Source organism: Brassica napus, chromosome C7 (assembly GCF_020379485.1).
Source record: "Brassica napus cultivar Da-Ae chromosome C7, Da-Ae, whole genome shotgun sequence".
NCBI lineage: Eukaryota > Viridiplantae > Streptophyta > Magnoliopsida > Brassicales > Brassicaceae > Brassica > Brassica napus.
Window position 1 is genome coordinate 29,664,604 of NC_063450.1, and position 22,534 is coordinate 29,687,137.

Below are 22,534 nucleotides of genomic sequence, written 5' to 3' on the forward strand. Positions count from 1 at the left end.
AAATTGCATTAGTTGAAAAGAAGTTACAATGTAAAAAGATGTATCTTTCTATATTAATGTGTCTAATGCAATGAACAGTTTTTTTTTTCTATTTAATAATATGAATCCAAATTAATGTGAATGCGTGTGTCTTTTTATCCCAAAATTTCATTTGTTGGAAAGAAGTTAAAATATCAAAGGATGTCTATTTCTATATTGTTGTGTCTTTTCATTATGCAATAAATATATTTTTTTTCCAAAAAAAATATGTAAAGATATATGTATGATGTTAGGTATTAATTGGTCTCTCTTAGTTAAATATATAAATCCATGTAAAATGAAATATATGACATAAAATAACTACAACATAAAAACCAAATTGTATTAAAAACTTGGCTTTTTGTCCATCAAAAAGAATCATCAAAGTGAAAGATCAATGGAAGGAAAGGAGAAAATTAGTTGGTGAATTGATTTCATTTTATTTTCATTAAGCATGGATTAAGGTTAGTGTTTCTTTTTTTTTCTCTCTAAGAAAACATACTAGGGTTGAATTAAACTAAATCTATATTATGGTTTGGGTAGATTTCATTATAGAGATCATAGAGTTAATTTAACAATTATATCAGATTCTAGATTTAATTAGTTCACCCATTAACTATTCAACAATGTTAAGTATGTTTTTTCTTGAACTTTAATGTTAAGTATGTTATGGAATTACTTTTCATGAGATCATGAACATGTACGGTTTCATCCGTTTAAATTATGCGTGTTTATGATCATTTTAATGAATGACATTGAGATTAGTACATGTAAGTTAAATAAATATGTGAAAGCGTGGAATTGCTTGCCTGAATGAATGCATGCATGCGGTTTACTATGAAATTTTGTTTTTTCCACATGCGCATGCATATTAAGGTGTTGATTGTTTATAGATTCTGGGGTAGTTTCTGATTTTTGTTTTTCAGAAAATCCATTTTAAGTCATTCACGATTTTGAGAAAATAGATTTCCTATAATCTAGGAAAACTGGTTTTTCTACACTTTTTCAGTTTTCTACATAAAAACTAAAATCCACTTTTGTTAGGCAGGCCGACTCAACATTGTTAGAGGTCCAAGTGCAATTTTTTTTTTACCTTTAAGATTTATATGCCGATAATGTTTAAAATATTTTTAAAATTTAATCAATAATATTTTGTATTTTTGTAATAAAAATAGAACTATATATATATCAAATAATTTTGGGCCCTTTTTAATTTTATTTATTTTTTATAATTTTTTATATATAAAATAAAATATAGATTTATAAAAAATTGGGCCACTTAATTATTATTATACCAGAGACAGGGGCTTGGGCCCGGAACGGTCACACCGCTTGTCCCCCTTGTTAGCCGGCCCTGTTGTCAGGTTTTTGAGAAAAATGTGCGTTAGTTTCTTTCACTGTTTTTTTTTTTTTGATAATCCAGGGGTTCCCCGCTTCGCGGGTCATTCCCCTGGGCCCGGTCAGACAGCGGTCCACTTCACTCGGGAGGGCTTTACCTGGGCTGGATCGAACCTAGTACCGCTTTGGTGTCCAGAAGAGGCAGGGTAGTTTCCGCATGGGAGGGGAATCGAACCCGGATGGTGGTTGCCACCACAGACCCGTCCTGCCACTTGGACTACCTCGTCCGGACAAAATGTGTGTTAGTTTCTTTCACTGTTTATTTTTTATTTTTATTTATTTTTATTTTTTTTGATAATCCAGGGGTTCCAGTGTTTATTTTTCCCACTTAAAAATACTCATATTTCATCAATTTGTTTTTAAAAGAATGTTAAATTTATTCAAATAAAAAAAAACTTTTTTACAACATGTGTGCTTCTGTTTTTGTTTTTATAAAGATCTAATCTGTGTAATGAAAAAACCTTTTAAGAAATAAAGAAGATTTTCAACAGCTTCACTTCTACTCCCTTGCAGCAAACCATGACGTCATTGCCGTTGTATAAACGTCGACTTCCACCAACACACAGCGAGGAAATACGATTCCTTATTCCTTTGTCAATGAACTTTAGCAGGATTTCTGATGTTTGATGCTTCTCACAATGTTTCCTCCCATTTCTCTCCCTCCATATATATGGTATGAACAGAGCATTGAAATAGATATCTTAGAAGAAACATATCCGTTTTGTTTCTTCCACTTTCCACCAGAAGATTCAGGATGCCATTCCAGTCCTCTGTATAGCGAGACCGTAGCAGATTCTTTGTTAATCCGTTCCATATTTGCTGAGAATACGGACAGAAAAAAAAAAGATGTTCCCGAGTTTCTATATGGCTTGTACATAGGACACAATGAGAATCTGAGTTGAGACTCCATTTTTGAACTCTTACACCTGTAGCTAGCCGGTCATGGACAGCAATCCAAGTGAGCACAGAGTACTTCGGCGTGGCTCCAGGAAACCAGACCGCCTGAAACCAACTAACTTGTGGCGACTGCATTCTCGTCAACTGCCATGTCTGGCACGTACTGAATCTTGGCTTAAGTTAAAAGAGTCTCCCACTCCCTTCCAAAGCCTAACATCATCCTCTGAAGACAAACCTTGCAGCCTAAGTTTCAGAATCTCCTTCTCTATGTCAATCAAACTTCTAACTCGATGCCTGCGACTTCGATAGATTTGAACTGCATACTCGACTGTTGCAGTTATAGGAATCCCAAGGTCGATACTGCCTCTAGAACCAGTGATATCAATGATTCTTTCCCAGCTGCGACCATTCATCGAACCAAAAAGAAGCCCTTGCTCCACTGCGTATTTCAATCCGAACCAAAAAGAAGCCCTTTCATCAACTTTTAACAATGTATTTGCTTTTATATATTTGAGTATTAATAACAATTTTATATAACCATCTTGGTATATATAGTCTATAAAAATAATTATTTTTATTGATAAACACTAATCTATAAATATAAAGTTGGCTTTTTCCCTTCTTCTAACAAGTAGCAGAGGAGTTTTTCGACACGTGTCGTCCATGTATTTTTTTTAATATTTTAGGTCATTAATCCTTTAGATTATTGCAATTTAGCCAAATACTTTCTAATTATGCACTATCTAATCCTTTTCGCACTAATTATTATCGTACGAAGTTTGATAATCTATTTTATCTAATCTATTAAAACAGAGCCGTATTTGAATTTTATCATGGCATGTTTTTTTTGGACTTCTTAGACATGTTGTGAGTAAATATAAATACATGTTTCAATTTATAAACCAATATATTAATAACATCTCTTTTATTAAAATAAAAACATAACATTCTCTAAACCTTTCATTAGGAATAACATTATGTATAGTTGACAATTGGAATCTAATTCATATTCGACTACAACAAAACCTAATCCAAATAGACCACAGTAGAATGGAATTAAAGAAATTGGAGAAGTCTGTGGTGACGAACCCAGACTACCCTTCTCTGCAATTCCAACATGTAGTTTTGTGTTCCAACGATTATCGAATTCTTTTTTCTCTTATGGTTTGATCTGTTCATAAAAAGAAAGTGTGAAACCTAATTCGACACAGATTTTGTATCTGTGGGATAATGATGGAGATTCGGAGAAAGAGGTGGAGCATTAACGTATTCTAATTTCGGTGTTAGGTATGGGGAGTTCGTCCGAAGCTTCAAGAAGATAGGTCATCACTCCTTATCAACTTCATATTCTTCTTCCTTATACACTAAAAACGACAAAAGAAATCATTGAGATACTACAGTTTGAGAAGCATCAGGATAGACCGACTTGATAAGAACGATACTGACTCGGATAATCTCTAGCCCATGTATCAGCAGCACTGCACACAAGCCATCACTCTCTTTTGGCTCAGGATCTCAACTCTTTTCATTCGGCCATTTTAGAAGCTACTCCATGTCAGCTCTTCCGGCTTCGAACACTGCACCAGTTACTGGACCCATAAAAACCCAAAGCTCTAAACCATCATTTGATCATGAAGATTGGGACAATTACTCAGGTCAAAACATTACGAAATGGTTAGAAGTCCGGGACATAAGAGCTCTTATCTTTTTGAGGTGTCCCATTGGAGCGGGATAGATTCTATGTTCGTCGTGGACTTGAAGGCATCTGCATTCCTGATAGAAGATGGAGGAGGAAACTTGAAATCATTCAGCCTATTGATTTCAATTTTTTGCAGCTTATTGTAATACAGATGATCTTCTTTGCATTCATATAAAGGTGTGTCTCTGCAGCGCTGTTATGCATTGGTGTTAGTGTGGTTTATTAATTTATGGACTTAATTTTAGATTTAATTTTTTGATTGGCAGAATGTTGCTCCTACACACACTCCAAATATTATAATAAACATCAACGCCATAAAAATTGTTTTCGAAGACAAGGCAGGGAAGAGTGCTTCTCCTTCTTTCAGTGGCAATTGCATGTATTGAAGCTGGAAACGAGCACAATTTGCCGAATTTAACTCTCAGTTTAGTTTGAACAACCGGTAGGTTTCAGAAGTCAATCAATAATGTGAAGTAATAAAAAATATCTCCCGTAGTAAGTAGCACTGAGTACTTGGGTAGTAAACATTAACGATCGGAAGTAATAGTTCTTTTTCTATTTCTAATGAGTTAGATCACCTTAGACCATCATTAGCTCCGGTCTCTCAACTGGGATTCTGAGCTTTGGTTAAGAGACGGTTCTTAGTTTTTCTTAGATTTTAACTAAGAAAAGCTAAGAACCGTCTCTTAGATAAGAAATATAAGAATCGTTTCTTAGCCGAAAAATGTAAAAAATCAAAAACAAATGTCAAATCATGAGTTAAGAACTCCGGCTAAGAAACCGGGGTTAATCATGCCCTTATGGTACTTTTTTTGTCAACACTTACGGTACTTTAAATAGAATTATTTTGATATAAATTCTCTATAAGTTATATTAAATGCCAAAAAATAACTTGCAGTTAAGTGTGGCGTAAAATCAAAATTTAAATTGAATGGCCACCACAACAAATCAACACTACTATTATTTACAAAATATAACAAACATAATTTACTTTTTCATAAGAAAACAAATCTTTATAAATGAAAAACACTTGTGGGCCCGCGGGTCCGACCATAGAATTTTTTCCCCATATATACCTTGCATATATATTTCATAAATATTTATCTTACATGATTTTATTAATTTTAAATTAAGATTTGAATCAAAGATTAAGATATATTCTTCCTACAAACATATTAAAAAATATAAATAAGTAATTTCAACAACTACCAATATATAGCTATTTATTACCAAAATATAGCTACCTAATCTTTATTTAAATTAAAATATTTTCTATTTCAAAATGATATTGATATTTCTGATTATAATTGTTGAATATACAACTTATCTTTGTCACATAAAGATATAAAATTAGCAGATGTTTTTTGACGTGATATATAACTTTGATATATACTGCATATTTAAAATATAAAGACATTCATTAAAACAAAAAAAAATAGAAAATGTAACCGAAAATTTAACAACCAAATGAAGATAAAAAATTGCATATCCATATTCAGACCCACGCAATTTGAATTGAATTCAAAAATTATCCAAAAATCTTTCGGGTGCCTACTATTATTATTGGAACCAGACCAAAATAATTAAACCCAAATTCATAAATAACCAAACGGTTCTATATTTCTTGAACCGAACACAAAAAGCCACAACTGATCGGAACCAAACTGAAAACCAAAAAATACAATCTAGATGTAAGCTGAAAACTGAATTATGTGTATAAACATATTAGTGAACAAATATGTATATTAGTGAATTTGTTAACAAAAATTACTCCGCGCTTTGAAAGCGCGGGTTACTATCCTAGTGTTTTATAAAATCTATATAGACTTTTGTTTTATAACATTGAAATAAATTATATATTCATTATCTCACTAAATAAATATGTATTTTCCAAATATAAAATTATAAATAGGATATTTTCTTAATTATCCTTATAAATTAGATGAAATTTATTAAAATAATAATTTTAATTTTTCAATTTCAAACAGGTAAATGCAAAAAATTATATTTAAAAGCATTTATACGTTAATAAAATCTACATAGTGATACGATTTACATATTTTCTTAATATATTAATATTATCATTTATTAAAATACATGATGTATTTTCTTAGTAATTTTAAGTTTATTTTTAAAATAAAAATATTATAAGTAATTTTTTAAATAATATACAGATTAAAATAAATAAATCATTAATATTTTGAAAAACTAAAATCTAAATCCACCATTCGGGTTACAAATTCAAAAACCAACAATCAAAACCTAAAATCTAAAAACTAAAAATCAAAAACCAAAATTAAAAAACATGCAAACAATTATTACCTAAGATTAATGCTTTGCATGCATGCGGTTTACGCGAAAACCTTTTTTCCCATGCTAAAACCTTTTTTGACGGACTGTTACGAAAAGTCACCATTAAAAAAATGGTAAACCATTCTCCGGAGAGAGAAGGTGAAAGTCATGGTGTCTACACGCTGTGGAAATCTGGTGTGGTGCGGATTCGAACTCGGGTACCTTGGAGATCCACGGAACGCCTTGACCACCCAACTACGGACGCGTGTATAAAAAGTCACCATTATATTACGTTGTTGTGATTAATTCTTTGTCACTGACGGCTACAAATTTTAAATTTTGTAAAAGGTCATCAATTGAAATAGTGAAAGGTGGCAAGCAAAAGAATGGTCATATAATTAATTTTGTTTTCTTAAAATTACTGATAATATATGAAAGAATTCAAAAATTATGAAGTAATAAATAATTATAATTTAGCAAAAAAATAATAATTAATTTTTGGAACACATTTAGTTATATACTATTTTATTAATTTAAAATATATAATTTAAAATACTTCCATTGCATTTTAATAATAGATAAATTTTGTGTTATGAAATATTACCATAAAATAGAATAAATATGTCATGAAATATTAACATAAAGTTAGGATAATTTTTTTTTATTAATTTTAATTTTTATATTGTTTATAACATGTTAGAAACCAAAGTGGTCATGTTATTTGCATATAAAACTTAAAATTGATTATAATATAATTTATCATGATAAAAGAGATGCATAAGTGGCATTAAACTTTTTAATCATCAGTTATTTCATTTTTATATTCTTGAAGATTACCCAAAGGTTAATCATTGAATATAATTAATAATATGAAAATAATTATATGTTTTTACTATAGTTGATAGTATGTATATCCAAAGATAGGATACTATTTGATTTGACTTGTATCAGTTTAAAATAAATTGTCATACTGTAAATATATATTTAAAAATAAATATCTAAAATCTGAAAAGTCGTGATTATTCTTATAAATCTTTGAAAACTATAAATTGTCCATTTCTATAACTATATTATTGTAAATCTTTCACAAAATTTTTAAAAATGGTAAAGAAGAAAATTGTGTGCAGCGACGTGCTTATAAATTCTTACAAATTATTTAAATGAAATGTTTTCCACAAATGGTAGTTGAAAGAATAATCCGTGTTCGAGTCATAAAAAATATTGAAGTCATTAATCTTAATTTTCTTAAAAAAGGTGTGTGTATTTTCTTCTTACAAAACTGCATTACTGTTCATACATGTTACATGAACACACTTAGATTATATAGAAATTTTGAGACAAGGCATATTAGTAAATATGTCTTTATATCCATTAAACCTTGGTAGCTATAATAATTAAAGTGCATCATTATTATTTTTATTTGGATGGATTAACCATCCAAATTTCTCCTTTAGAGTATCTCCTCCATGAGTTACCTTTCCCATATTCTCTTGATTTGTTTCCAGGAAAAACTGCATAGATTTTTAAAAGGTTATAAAAATATCTAAAAATGTGTCTATTCAAAAATTGCACAGGTTTTTAAGGGGTTATTTTCTTTCATTCATACTTATATTATATAAATTTTATAAAATCTTTAAAATATCTAAAAATATTTGGGTAGTTCGATTTGTTGAGAATTTATTTATTTTTATAATATCGTATATTTACAAAATTAAATAAATTATTTTTGATATTTTATTTCTAATATTATGTTTTATGCAGGGTTTTTTGTGATTCGGTTTCATTTAATTCAGATTTCGGATAAAATGTCTGGGGTTATGTAGACAGTTTTATATATTAATATGTAAGTATTAAAAAGAAATCAAAAATACATTCACACGGCATTCAAAGTTTGGAAAGACAATTGGTAACTAATAACATCTAAAAACATGAAAACATCTAATAAAATTAACTTATATGAGTATATCTTGCTCTTCTAATTACAATACAAGTGCCACAATTAAGAAGCTTCTACTTTTCAATCATTGATTACACTTAAGATAATATTGAGGAAAAATAAGGAAAACATAATGTGATTTTGAGCAAAAATAGAAAAAAATTAATTATATGGTTGTTAATTATTCTTTTTGCAATAATTATCTGGTTAATTTTAACCTTTTCTATAAGTTCTTTGCACCACAGAGAAAAATGTGAATCAATTTGAGGAGATGAGAGCTCTCTGGCCGATGGTGTTAGGTTTTAGAGTCACTTGTAAAAGTTTGATTATAGTGATCATGTATAAGATTGAAACACTCGAAAAAGTGTGAATCTAATGTGAGAAGTGAAGCATAAGATTGAAACACTCGAAAAAGTGAAGTAGAACGAAGCTTACTAAAAAAAGTGAATAAGAACGAAAATCTTTGAGAAAAAAATGAAGAAGAACGAAGCTATCAATAAGATCAAACTCTAGGAAAGAAAATGAAGAAGATGGAAGCTCTTGGAGAAAGAATGTACGTGAAGAAGATTGAACCTCTCGAGAAAAATTGAAGTAGAACGAAACTCACGTAAAAAGTGGACAAGAACAGAGATCTTTGAGAAATTTCAAAACAATGACTTCTCAAGTTGGAGAGTTTATCTTCCTCTATTTAAGGAATCATTCCCGCTTACCGGAAAAAAGTTCATTTTCCTCCAACAGTTGAAAGGAACGGAGGTTCACAACCTTCTAGAAATGGGATAAGACTTCTGGTTTGGATGTGGAAAGAATTGAATGTCAAGCAATCTGATGGTGAAGAGGATTGCAGGTTCTTCATTTGAAATGTTGTAGCATGGCTTCTTATTGCAATCATTCTCGAGTTAGTTTTAATCCCTTCAATACGTTCCTTGCGCCACAAGATAGCATTGGGAATCCAATTATGGAGGTGTGAATTGTCTGTGCTGATGGTTTTAGGTTCTAGAGTTGCTTGTAAGATCTTGGTTAGAGTGAATATGTTCGTTCTGCATATGCTTTTGTGGTCGTATCACCGCCTTCTTTATGTTTTGTATCACGTACGATACACTGTCAAATGGAGTTTGATCACATGGTTAGTAGTACGTGCACGTGAGGTTACATTAGGAAAGCTTGAGACATTCGATTAATCAAGTGATAGTAGCCATTGAAAAATCTCTAATTGTGATTGCGTTAGTTCTCTCTATCTGCCTTGTGAAGGTTGTTACGGTTAAGTCATTATCTACTTGGTTTCACATGAGCATGTACGGCAGAAGATCGTTGATTCTCTCTACTAAGAGTATTTGGTTGAAGTTTTGTCAACTTCCCAACCATGTTAATCAGTCAATATTTGCCACAAAACATAGTGTCGAAGTTTGAAGATCTAAACCGCTACATCTATCATCATGACAGAGAAAGATAATGATGATTGAAAAAGGTGTAGGGGCTATGATAAAATGTGGATTCCATGTGAGAAGTAAAACAGAAAGTTGGAAATTACAAACCTTGATTGAAGCTCTTTGTTTATTTTGAAGGTTTATTGGTTTGGATGATCTCAGGCGATTCCTTCGGTATGATGATGCTCTGAAGACGTTGGATATCTTCAGAATGACATATGAGGATAATGAGAACATCCGTGTCAATTTATTATATTCATCGAATTCATGTGAGTTTGGAAGATTGAGAACAATATTTGAGTTTTATGAGCTTTATTTACACTTTCTGTTTATGTTTTATTTTCAAATTATGTATATGATGAGTGTAACTTATTTTGTTTATGGCATAAGATTTGTGATTTTTTTTCTTTTGGTTCTTTTCTTATAACTCTTTGATTTTGAGATGATATTGGGAAAAGGTAAGGAAAAATATAGAAAAAATAATGTGATTTTGAGGGAAAAATAAGAGAGAATGAATGAAATGAATGTTCATTTTTACTACACATTTCGATAAAGAAAACATTAGGTAAACAAAAGTAATGAACATTAAATCAGCTTTATTGCAAAACTCTAGTTATTACAATAACACAAGTGGTAATGTCGATTGCTACATATATAACTCAAAACAATAGGAATGAATGACATAAGGAGATTAGTTTTTTAAAACCCTTAAATCATCTGTCATCTTTGAACCAGTTAAGTAGCACATAAACTGTAAAGCCTAAAGCAGATGCAGCAGCAACAGCAAAGACGGCTACTTGAACAGAGAATGATGAGGCATAAGCTTCGAGAACAAGTGAATTCCAAGTTATGTACCATAAGGTGGAGTAAACGGAACCAAAGATCGCACCAACCACCACTTGACCGGTCGTGTGAAGCTTCTGAGACACCCTTAACCATATCTGCGTACAATTAACATCAGTATTAAGTGAATGATTTGTTTATATATGATTCTACTCTAAGTTTTGACTTATCTTACAAAGTAAGAAGCCAATGCGAGGATGAGTCCGCTAAGGAACAGAGAGAGTTCGTTGGTTCCAAGCCACTCCACAACTGCGGAAATATGAAAAAAACCATCGGTTTAAGAGATGACCCAAATGCAAGTAGAAACAGAGATGGAAGAATTGACTAGCTGCTGCGGCTGACCAGAGAAGATGGTAAAGACAGAGATGAAAGAAATGAACTGAGCATGAGAAGATGGTATTGAAGCCCAAATTAAAGCCCAAGTTTATGATCCATTAGAAGCTTTTGTAATCATGTAACTAGGGTTTCTAAATTCCTATATATGTTGTTATGTGATTCTAGTAGATATTGTAGTAGCTTAGAATTGTTTCCGGTCACTAGCATGTCATCTACATAAAGGAGTAGAATAATGATGTTTGTACCCTTTATGCAGACGAACATTAAAGGATCGAAGAAGCTGCAGATGAAGCCAAACTCAAGAAGGAATGTGCTGAATTTATCGAACCAAGCCCTGGGAGCCTGCTTCAGTCCATAGATTGCCTTGTAAAGCAGACACACGTAATCAGGATATTCTTCATCAACAAATCCAGCAGGTTGTCTCATATATATTGTTTCATGTAAATCTCCGTGTAGAAAGGCATTAATCTTGTCTTCAAGAATTTAAAATATGGATTGATTTCATATAAAGATATTTGATGGAAGTTGCTTCTATGAGCAGCAAAGTTACGTTCATCAAAGCACATAACAACATATATAGGAATCTAGAAACCCTAGTTACATGGATTACAAAAGCTTCTAATAGATCATAAACTTGGGCTTTAGTTTGGGCTTCAATAGATGGCATCCCAGGATCAGAACGCAATGTGGCAACAGGTCTCTCTTGGTTAAGTATGCGTTTGAGAGCTGCCGAGAGAGCTGAATTGGAAACGGATCCAATGACAGCCCACAAGGCTGCACCATCATGTCGTAGAAGCAGAACAGATCCAAATAAACCAGCAACAACCCATTTGCTCTGCCATCTTTGAAGAATTAAGTTACCAAAATTCAAAAAAAAAAAAAAAAAGAATTCGAATACCAACCAGACGATTAGCGACGGCGTTGATCCCATCGGAGACCAAATCGTTGGACGGGTTATTAATGAAAGCATCTTGCTCGAGCGCCTGAAACCGTTCTTCTTCGCCATCTCTCCAAGCATGGGTTTTGACTAAATCGGCCATGGTTTGAGGGGCAGAGACAGACCAAAATCTCCTTCTTCGACCGGAAGTAAGGTAAGCGGGAGCAGAGGAAGGACCAAAACAGAAACTGCAGGTGAGTTTGTGGAAGGTAACAAGAGATGATGACGCTGCCATAATCCAAAGATAAAGAGAAAGTCCACGTACAAAGTCAAATGGCTATAAGATTTTTAAAAAACTCTAGGAACAAATCGTAAAGACGAACACATTATTACTTGTTTTTGTCTGTTGCAAGGGTGTCTCGTCTGAAGTTGTGGTTATTTTTTACAACAGAGCAGAGATATACTATGTTCATTACCATCATTGGATTTGGATCATTTCATTAAGAACTATGATCGTTTGCTATATATCTTGCGTTCGTCATAATTAGCTCATATCAATTGTCATATCACTTGCTTCTTCAAATAGGCCCATTTCTTGTGATGGCAAAGAATTTGTGTCCTTTTTTTTCTTAACCAATGGAGATGGTAGAAAACAAAAAAATAAATGAAATTGATGTTAGCAAGTTGAGACCCGAACCCGAATATAACCTAAATAATGCATTAACGGTGAGAAAGCCTGTGTACACGTCGTTTATGCTTCAGAATATTATACATGTAACATGTCTCATCGTTTCACAACATTGTTGCTTATTTTCGTATTTTCTACACACTCACTAGTCTACATGTGATGTATATATTATACAAATTATTTTGTATACGCTATATGAAAGTTCGTCTATATTGGATTTCGAATATGCTTAACTTCTCCGACTCAAACTATTATTATGGAAAAAATTCCATCACCTTTTATTGTTTTCAAAACCAAGTTAGTTTCAACGGATAATTCATTAGTCTCTCCACACTCTCCTGAACATGGCAGCCTCCTTGTCAATCAAATTGATCATAATGAACAAGATGACGGAGACGGATTTATGAGTGATGCTACAGCAAACCTCACCATGTCACAAAGTGGAAGGTTAATAAAACCATTTCAAAAATTTCAAGATATGGAATGGAAAACGGTAACAAGAAAAGGTAAACAAGGTCGTCAGGTAAACAAGGTTGTCGAGGCCGCATATACCACCTTCCATCTTCCTAATAATTTCATTCTTCTCTTGTTTCACTAAGCTTATGTATCATAAGTCTTCTCTTTTATAAGCTAATGCTTGGTTGATTATAAGGCATGTCTCATCGTACTTTTTCAAACGTTATAGTTGTTAAACCATACTGTATTCATTTGTCTTTAGGAGGGGGTTAGTGGGAGTATAATTTATGTAGAGTTGGTTGATCGTAAGAATCAAAAGATTTGTTAAATTTTTAAAGAGTTGTAAATAGTTTTTCATATTCAAAAAGTTAAATCAAAATATGCTAGTTTAGTGATTTTAAGAATCAAGAGGTTATATGCAAGATTTGTGAAGTTTTGTTTTATGAGTAAAATTGTTTAGAATTCAAGTCTCAATAACACTAGGTTTGATTGAATTATAGAATCATTAAAAACCAAACTCTTTGAATAACAAGGGATTTTATAAGTAATTAAACAATCATAAAACCAATTACACTAGATTTGAGTTAGAATGTTAGAATCAATTTAACCAATAACACTAGAATTAAAAGAATTTTAACAATCATTAGAAATTCACATCTCACTAACACAACCCCCCCCCCCCCCCCCCCCCCCCCCTTAAATTTGAAATCCCTTTTATTAAAAAAATATGCTTAACAAATTTTTCAAAGGGAAAATGAAAACTAAAGACAGGACAATTTTTTTGACCAATTGAAATACTATAAGTTTACTTAGAAATATATTCTTGTTTATCTTTATATTGGTTTATATATTCATTCTGATGTGTAAATAGATTCTCTCCCACGTACAAGTTTTTCTATTGAACTCACCGTACTATATATTCTTTTATTCATAAATAATTAAAATTCTGATTATGTGAAGATTGGTTAGTCTGTAACTCTTAAAAAATTTGCTAAAGAATTTAGTCGATAATTTTTTGATGTATTAATATTTGATATAAGTTGTAAAAGTTAAATGAAAATATATTTTTACAATTAATGCAAATTGTATTCGGTTTTCTGTTCGGACGGTTTATGATGCAACTAATGCAAATTGTTTCTGACCACAACCATTTTGACCACAACAGAATCTATAAAGTACAGTTTAACGCAATGTTGTGGTCAGAAAATGAAGAAGACTTTGAGTCAAATAAAATAGATATCAAAGTGAAAACTGAAAAATGGGTTAAATATGGACGGTATCGTGTCGCAGCAAATAGTGCTGAAATTGATGATGATTTTGTCACTGACCACATAGCCTACAGTGGTCAAAGTTTTGAATCAGGACCCCAACATTGAAAACAATCTTCTGCCATGCGTAGCTACTCATCTCCTCCTTTTAATTATATACTAGATTTTGATCCGTGAGATTTATTTCTTTTTAAATAAAGATTTTATACAATAAATATCGTCGGTTATAAATATGGCGTGGGATTTGTTATAAATATTTTGGATATAAATATGAGTAGTTATAAATATGGCAAGCGAATTAATTACGGATGAAATTTTTTTTTAAAAGATAGATTATAAATTTAGCAAGCGAATTAATAAAAAGAAAAATCCAAATCAGGGAATGACACTCTCTTGTAAGTAATTTTAAAAACTATGAGTAGAATTTTAGTAGAGATTCTTTTTAATAGTATAGATGGTACTTACTATATTTTTACCAAATTGAATACGATAAATCCCTGAATTTTACAAATCTACCCGTGCGTGCAAGTGTGCGTCTGTGGATAGAAGAATGATGCTTCGGAATAAGTATTACATGCGCATAATTTTAAAGGGAACTATTTAACGGAAGCAAATATATCCATACTATATATACATATCGTGGGTCGAACCAGCCTGTATATCCAATAACTTTTTCTATTATAAACTTTCTCTTGTTCGAATTATCTACTAAATAGCACCACTAGAGTCTCTCCCGGGCTACACCCGGGTTTTTTCTATAATTTTAGTTAAATTTATAACTCTAAATTTATATTTGTAAATGTACATTAGAACCTATCATAAAATACCAATTAATAGAAAAATCAAGTTATTTATTTATTTATTGTTCTTTTTCAATGAATTTAAAATGGTTAAAGCTCACAATTGTTGTGTTGTCCATTAGAAATTGTATATAATATGAAGTTTGTGTTTTAAAAAAAAGTGTTTTAAAAAATGGTCAAAAATGGGTTGACAGTTATTTAACTTTAGTAATGTTCAATTTTTTTGTTTTATTGATTATTTTTAATGTAAAATAATTAAATTCACAAATGATTTAAACATTGTTATTTTAGAATTATTGAGTTCACATTTATAGGTCTTCCGTCTCAAGAGGAACTACAAAGCTACATATTAGCAAGCTTCTTACTTGGTCTATTTCAATTGATAAATTAAGTTCATAAGTCTAACTAAGTTTACAGCTACGCAATCTTGGTTTATGATACATTTTGAAAATGTTTTATAAGTGACTGAAGAAAAATAATCTCTAGAAAAATTGTTAAATGCCATTGATGAGATCTCGGTAGAAATAAAGTAAATGAAATCTGAAAACTATAGTCTTTCTAAGCCAAACCCGGGTTCGAATCTCCACAAAAGCAGCCAATTTTTTCTGTTTCAAAAAGAAATTGATTAACATTGTTTCTGACTTTAACAAACAATTATTTAAATCTGTTACTTTTTATACTAAATCGAACCATCTTCTGATAGAGAATAAGTTGAGTCGAAATATCACCAAAACTAAAAAAGAGTATTATCCTCCAAAACGGGGCATAGTTCTGTAATGACCCACCACTCCCACCATCTCCACTTCTTTCTCCAACCCCACCACTTCCAACTTCTTCTCCACCATCTCCACCTTCTTCCCCACCACCTCCATCTTCTTTAAAATTAAGAAAGAGAGAGAGAGAAAGAGAGAGAGAAGAAGAAGAAGGGAGAAAGCTCACCTGAGCTCGTCGCCGGAGCCACCACACGCCAGACCGTTGAGCTCGCCACCACCATCATCCGCAACCAAAGGTAACCGGAAACCGCCATATTTTTGAGTTTAGTTTCGGCCGTTTTAGTAAATCGACCATAACTTCTTAACCGTTGCGAATCTCGTGCATCCAAGCCCATTATCGTGTTCCTCTCGTCGAGACGAAGCCATAGACACCAAGCACGCCTCAAACGGAGCCCGGACGAAGCCGTACGCGCCTCCAGAAAACCGCCCTTCGCGCGCGCGTGAAACGCACGCGCCGCCGCCGGAAATCATCGCCACCGCAGCTCCGCCGCCGGACCACCGTCCGCCGCCGCAGCTCCGCCGTCGCCGCCGGCCAACTTTCCGGTAAGACGCCGCCGCAGCTCCGCCATCGCCGCCGGTGACCGACACCGGTGACTCACCGGCGACTCGGTCAACTCGGCCGAGTCAACTCAGTGAGTCAACTCGGTTGACTCGGTTAACCGGTTGGTTAGCGGGTTTAAATTGATTTCAATTCGGTTAGGTTAAACCGGTCGGTTAAAATCAATTGGAAATCGGTTAGGATAAACCAGATTAATTAATTAATTAAATAATTAATTAAATAATTGATCTTTGACCAGCGAGTTGACTTTTCCGTAAATACCCGTTTTAAACCGTTCGAAAGGCGTTCTGACTCGAAATTTCGATCTGATTTCAGATATGGAGTCTATTTGAGCAGCTGGAGTTCATAGACAACACTTTTCTATTGCTAAGGTGAGGGTCTATTCCCGAACTCCTCTTATTCGGCTTATGACCTCGAATAAGTATAATTTATTTCTAATGTGTTCCGTCTGTGTGAAATCGAGTCTGTCATTGCTTGTTTAGTTTTAGGTTCTTTACATAAACCGGAACTAGGGGGTTAGAGGATTCAACATTGATTGTTTCACTTAATGTAAATTCTTAGCTAGGATTGTTTTTGTTTGGAGACGGATACAGAGTCGGACTGCTGTATGCCGGATTGTATGGAGGTCACGGCCAACTTTAGTCGACCGGTTGAGCCGTAGACTGGAAGTGTCGATAAATCGTCTACGGGCGTGTGTTACCGAGCACTTTTTCGGTGTGTGTATGAACCGAGCACCTTTTCGGTAGTGTTTTGGCCTGTTAGTGGGCGGCGAGTGTGCACCTCGCTAGGACCATTGTTTGTTGCTTGAGTACTTTAGGTACTGTGTTTGACATGCATTAGAATTAAATTATATTTATTCGGAGTGCTATGTCCGGGTCCATGGACTTCGGGGTGGCATCCCATACCTCACTGAGCGATTCCCCTGTCGCTCACCCCTCACTCTTCCCCTTTTCAGGTGAGACAAACAAGTATGTGATATTTGGACGGACTTGGTGCTATTGGACTTTTCTTTAGGATTTTATTTGGGCATGGGTGAGAGTTGTCGGGTTTATGGGCTTTTATATTACGGGATATTGTTGGTGGCCCGTCGTCCTTAGTGTCAGGGAGACGGGTATCACATTGTTGTATGATGACGCGTCGGGGGTGACACGCTGTCCTCCATATAGGAGGTGACGGGTGTCACAAGTTCATGAGAAGATAATACAAATGAAAAATAGGACACAAACTAAACCACACCAAATAACGGCCATGACTGCAAATTAAGAAACACGACCTTCTCTCAAAACCCTGACTCTCTTTTTTTTCTTAAATAAGTTAAGCTTCTTTGCCGGAAAATAAGATCCCTCACTCTTGCTTACTTAGTGAGGAAACTATGCTATTATTTCTTGGCATTGCCCCCATCATCACTTGTTAAATAAAAGTTCTTCTTCTTTGCTACTGGCTTTTATTTTTTCCCTTTTTGGTTGTAAAACATCTAACGTTTGTCAGTAAAAATAACTAATGGTTTACGCTTTTCCTCGAGTATCGGAACATTACCTTTGGTATTGATAGTTGATACAAAACTATAAAACAATAGTAATTATGTGAATGCCACTTCATAATCATTCTTCAGGAATTATTATTGTCAATCATCAATCATCATTCATTTTAGTCAGACCAACCCAATATATGATTTGGAGGAACTTGAAAACAACATTCATATCTCAGTTTCACAGTGCTATGTTCTCGTATGTCAATATCTTTGATCCTAGTCATGTGCGTTCATCCAAATTTATGTACCCCACTGCAGTAGTTGGTATGGTAATTATCTTTCCGTGCAAAATTCATTTTACTCCTTTAGTGTTAAAACCATTCTATGAGAACGACCACAACCCGTTTCTTGATTTTCATGCTGCATAATTCTAAGAGAAGAAAAAGCAATTTATTAGTTTATTTTTAGTGTATTTTGTCTCTTAAAGAACAAATGACAGAGGCAAAAACTTTGATGCTTTCACTTTTATTTCCCCTTCTTGGGGTGTCTTTGCTTTATTTTCCTTAACATATTAATTTGAATTTGTATATATGCTCTTCTTCTTTGATATCGTCCTCATTATCATCATTGTACGTCATCCATCTCAAGGTCGTTTGCGGCAACAACCTCACCTATGAACCACTAGACACATGGAAGATGATTTTTTTATTTAATGGGTTGATCTATGTGATAAACAGTGCACATACTCAGATCCTGAAACTAAAGTAACATGCAAAGAAAACTAAAGATAACATACAAAGGTACAAACCGGATATCATAGTCGTGCTCCATTTGCCCTTGGTAAAACTGTTCTTGGGGAAGGCCATACCATGTCTACATCAGGATCCTACTCGTCATCAGGAACTTGAGGTGGACTGAAATAATTGAAGAAACTCCCCAGTCTTAGTGATGGGATTTGTGAGTTTATGATTTTGGATCCCTTCTTTGGCTTATTTTTAGGACTTTCTTATCCAAACATTCTATAGGACACCACTCAATCTCCGTCCTGTACAATAGTTAAGGATCAGAAAATCATTTTTCTTAAGGAAAAAAATGGCAAATACATGAGAAAAGAAAAAGATCACCCAATGGCCTTCTCGAGGATTGAATCATCTTCTTCAATCATGTGATTTGTCTTATTCACCACAGTGTTTTTCAAGTAAGGGTTCTGAGCAAAGAAAAAGTGAAGCTTCAACTCTTTTGAAGGAACTTGATGTTTTACCCAAGTGTCAAAGGAATAAATAAAATAAAATGTATTTTGAAGGAATATATCTATAAGATTCAACGCATATGTATTAAGATTATATACCCATGTTGCATTTGGAGAGGTGCGGGGGGGGGGGGGGGGGGTAAATACATTGCCCTTGAAAGCGCTTGAACAGCTCGCCTTAGCAATCCATCTCCAAAAACGTTGCTGGAAGTATTGGAGTTATAGTGGGGTTAGGTTGGAAGTTAAGAGAAAAGCTCTTTGTATCTTACCTCATCAATTTCGGTAACTCATTCCCTTCAAAGACGATGAAATATATGTTTAGCAACCAAGCATGGATCACTGGGCATGCAGTACCAAAATATATAAGGTGTAAGTCGAAGCACAAATTAGACCACACGTTCTCCCAAACTTGTCAGAAACAACAGACCCAAGCTAAACTTTTACATGAAGATGTAAATATAGATGTTGAACACTTCAAATACCTTGTGAAATCTTCCTCGTCTTCTACAAATCCTTTCTTCTTACCGTTAGGTTCTCTCCATGTTTTCCCATCCAAACTTTCTCGAATGCAGGGTCGCAAGTTCTTCAAGAAGCTATCGTATATATTCTTGAAATGGAAAGTTTTAGAATCAGATATAATAAGCCAGTCATGCTTAAAAGAGACTGGAGGCCAAACAAAGGATTCTGTAATAAAAATCGAAGAGTTATATGGACCAAGCTACTACTTCACAAAAAACCAACATTAAAGGTTACCTTGGCGATTCTCCGCTCAATATGCGAGCTGCGTTTGTTGCTCTCCGCTCATTAGACATATAGGAGCAATTGCTTTCTTCATATGACCAATCTACGTAGAAGTTAAATTCCATATAAAATGAGGTGAAGTTGGAGTACACTATCAACTAATAAAATATCTGAAATTGTATTTATGAGTGAAGAAGAGTAGGAACAATCTACAAACTACACAAGCTAAGGAGTAAAACATTTGGAATGAAGAAAAACTAACCTTTATCCAGCAGTGTCAATATCTCTTCAAAAGTTTTTTCTTGCTTTGGTGAGAGTTCTCCTGTATACGTTTGCTACACGATTTCTTCAACATCCTTCTTCATGTTTAGACAATTGAAGAGAAGACTAAATCAGAATTCAGAAAGATTGATTTGATGATTAAGTTTGTAACACTAACAGATACAACAACAATTATTACCTCTCCTTCCTCAATAGCATCGTCCTCCATGTCCCATGAAATACCATCAGCCGTGGATGCTTGCTGTCTTGCTCGGCGAAGTGGCTTGTTGTTCCGACAGCTACTGTCTCAACTTAGCTACTGTTATTAACTGCAAGTGTTGATAGTAAAATCCAACATCAGAGGCACATCAACAAAAAGTAACGAATAAAAAAAGTTTTTAAAAGTTAGTGATTAACAAAACAAATTCCAACACTTAGCCTCTACAATATCAGTGTGACTTATACCTGTATGAAATGGCAGAGCATATCTATTTTGCTTAATTATTCCTCTGCACCGGTCGGTGTTTCATTTACCATTCGTTGTGATAAGATGCTGCATGTTCAGATCGTGTGATGGATAAGGGAAATGAATGAATTACTAATCAAATAGATGAATGGAGTTATTGAGAAAACAAAAAAGAACATTTTAGTGGTTTTGATATTTCTTTACACAGATCTCACTTGGAGGTGGAAATAGCCTTCTTAGTATCCATGGAAGAGGTGGAACCGGTGTTGCTTAAATCAACCGTGCAACTGATTTCGCGGGAGCCTTCATCAGGGATTTGAACGGTGCTTTGGTGGTGGATTTCTCTGGTAATTTTGGGCTGGTAATCGCCTTCTTGATGCATTAGATTAGGTCTGGGATCGGTGGGACTATATATACATGGAGATTGGGGGAGATGAATGGTTTTTTTGTTCGTAAATGTAACTAATAGAGGAATACGTTATGCTGGTGAATCGGGTTTTAGGATTGCGTTGATTTTTTAGACGGCAAAGGATACGAACAGAGACGTCCACAACAGTGACTTGGCCAAAAGTTCTTCTTCTGATTGGTTAATTTAATTTGCTGATGTGGACATCTTATGGGCTCACGATATCGTTATCGTAAGATTATTATTCGAAAGGTTTCTTGTGATTTTAAAGATTTATGGAAAAGTATAGCGATTTTTTTTAAAAAAAACTTTATATATATATGGTTTTATATCTGTTATAGGTTTGTCGTGTTGGTGATAATTTTCCGTAAATGCTAATTAAATTATTGTGTAAGTACTATAAGCGCGAATAATTTATCATGGTCTTAAAAATATACATGCACGCAGTATACTCGAGGATTAAAGTTCTTCTTAGTTGCGTCTTTAGTTAAGGAATCAATTCTGCATGCAAGTGATAGTATAATACTATTATCCAATAATTTGTCGTCAGACTAATAACGTTTTTTTTTCAACATTCACTAATAACGATTTTGATAGTAAATACAATTCTTCTTTCATTAACTACAAAGTAATACAGTATGTATTTTTATATACAATACGATCGAGATATTGTTCCTTAGTTGTGGCGATCGAATGAGAGCGTCAATAAGTATATTTAGTCTCACTTAGACATTGAATTCATCAACTGATCCAAATTTTGTCATTTTCTCAATTAATTAATTAGTTGTAATGTCGCGTTGAACACTAATTCTTGTGTATTTTCTCCCATCCGGTCAACTTGCCGATCCCCACCTAGTCATCGACATACTATATATATATTACTTCTCAATTTAATAGTAATATATACTACATCTTATAATTAACAAATTATAATATTGTTTTATTTCCAGGAAGGAATCATGCATATACAAACTGCTCATTTACCATTATTGTCATGGAAAATAAACAAGTAAAAGGTAACTGAAAAAAAAGAAGATAGAGGATACCTGAAGATGGAGCATAGAGCTAAAAAAAATATTGATAACGTAAATGAGACGGTGAAATCACGGGAAAGAAAAAAAATTGCTAAGCAAATACTAGAACTGGACTTATAAACAAAACGGTGAAATGCACGAGAAAGGATTAGAGAGTTTACGCAAAGACGAAGTGGTACACTCTAACAGCGGTGGTTTATACGGATACCATACGCATCACGTGAAGAAGAAAACACACACGCTGATTCTTATCTGTTACGCAACTTCTTACGACTTTGCTCTGTACAATTTTGTTTTTATTGCCTTTACATTTCTGTATTTGATAATCTAGAGATCAAAATATTCTATAAAGTATGACTCACTTTTATTATTGCTTAAGAAAATAACTTAAAACTTAAGCTTAATCTCTAATCTTTCAAGCTATGCAACACACTTGAATCTTCTTATATAGAGATTTATAATTCCTAATCCTAATAGGTAATACTTTTAGATAACTCTTAAATATCTAGATAACTCCTAAACATTAGTATTCCTATTTTTCCATAACTCGGTAGGATTAGGTAGATAACTTCTAACTCAAGTTTCCTTTTCTTTTAAGCTTAATCCAAGTCTCCTCCTTAAGCTTGAAACCTTCTTTCGATA

At 33.5% G+C, this 22,534-nt stretch overlaps 1 protein-coding gene and 1 long non-coding RNA gene across 3 annotated transcripts; one reads left to right on the forward strand and one right to left on the reverse strand.

The window, feature by feature from the left end:
• Positions 1 to 7,903: 7,903 nt before the first annotated feature.
• Positions 7,904 to 13,530, reverse strand: LOC106413906 (lipid phosphate phosphatase epsilon 2, chloroplastic-like). Its single transcript, XM_013854639.3, has 5 exons — positions 11,746 to 13,530; positions 11,508 to 11,678; positions 10,850 to 10,904; positions 10,683 to 10,756; positions 7,904 to 10,605 (listed from the first exon to the last, which is right to left on the reverse strand). The coding sequence occupies exons 1-5, from the start codon at positions 12,013 to 12,015 to the stop codon at positions 10,378 to 10,380; spliced, it is 798 nt and encodes a 265-aa protein (XP_013710093.1). The 5' UTR covers positions 12,016 to 13,530; the 3' UTR covers positions 7,904 to 10,377.
• Positions 13,531 to 14,216: 686 nt separating this feature from the next.
• On the forward strand, positions 14,217 to 21,196 carry LOC106358394. 2 transcript variants are annotated; one of them, XR_002660292.2, is made up of 3 exons: positions 15,656 to 15,941; positions 16,036 to 16,248; positions 16,580 to 17,776. It is a non-coding gene; the product is annotated as an uncharacterized LOC106358394 (long non-coding RNA). The 2 variants fall into 2 exon arrangements; XR_007326070.1 differs by having other exon boundaries at positions 14,217 to 16,248; positions 16,580 to 21,196.
• Positions 21,197 to 22,534: the final 1,338 nt, after the last annotated feature.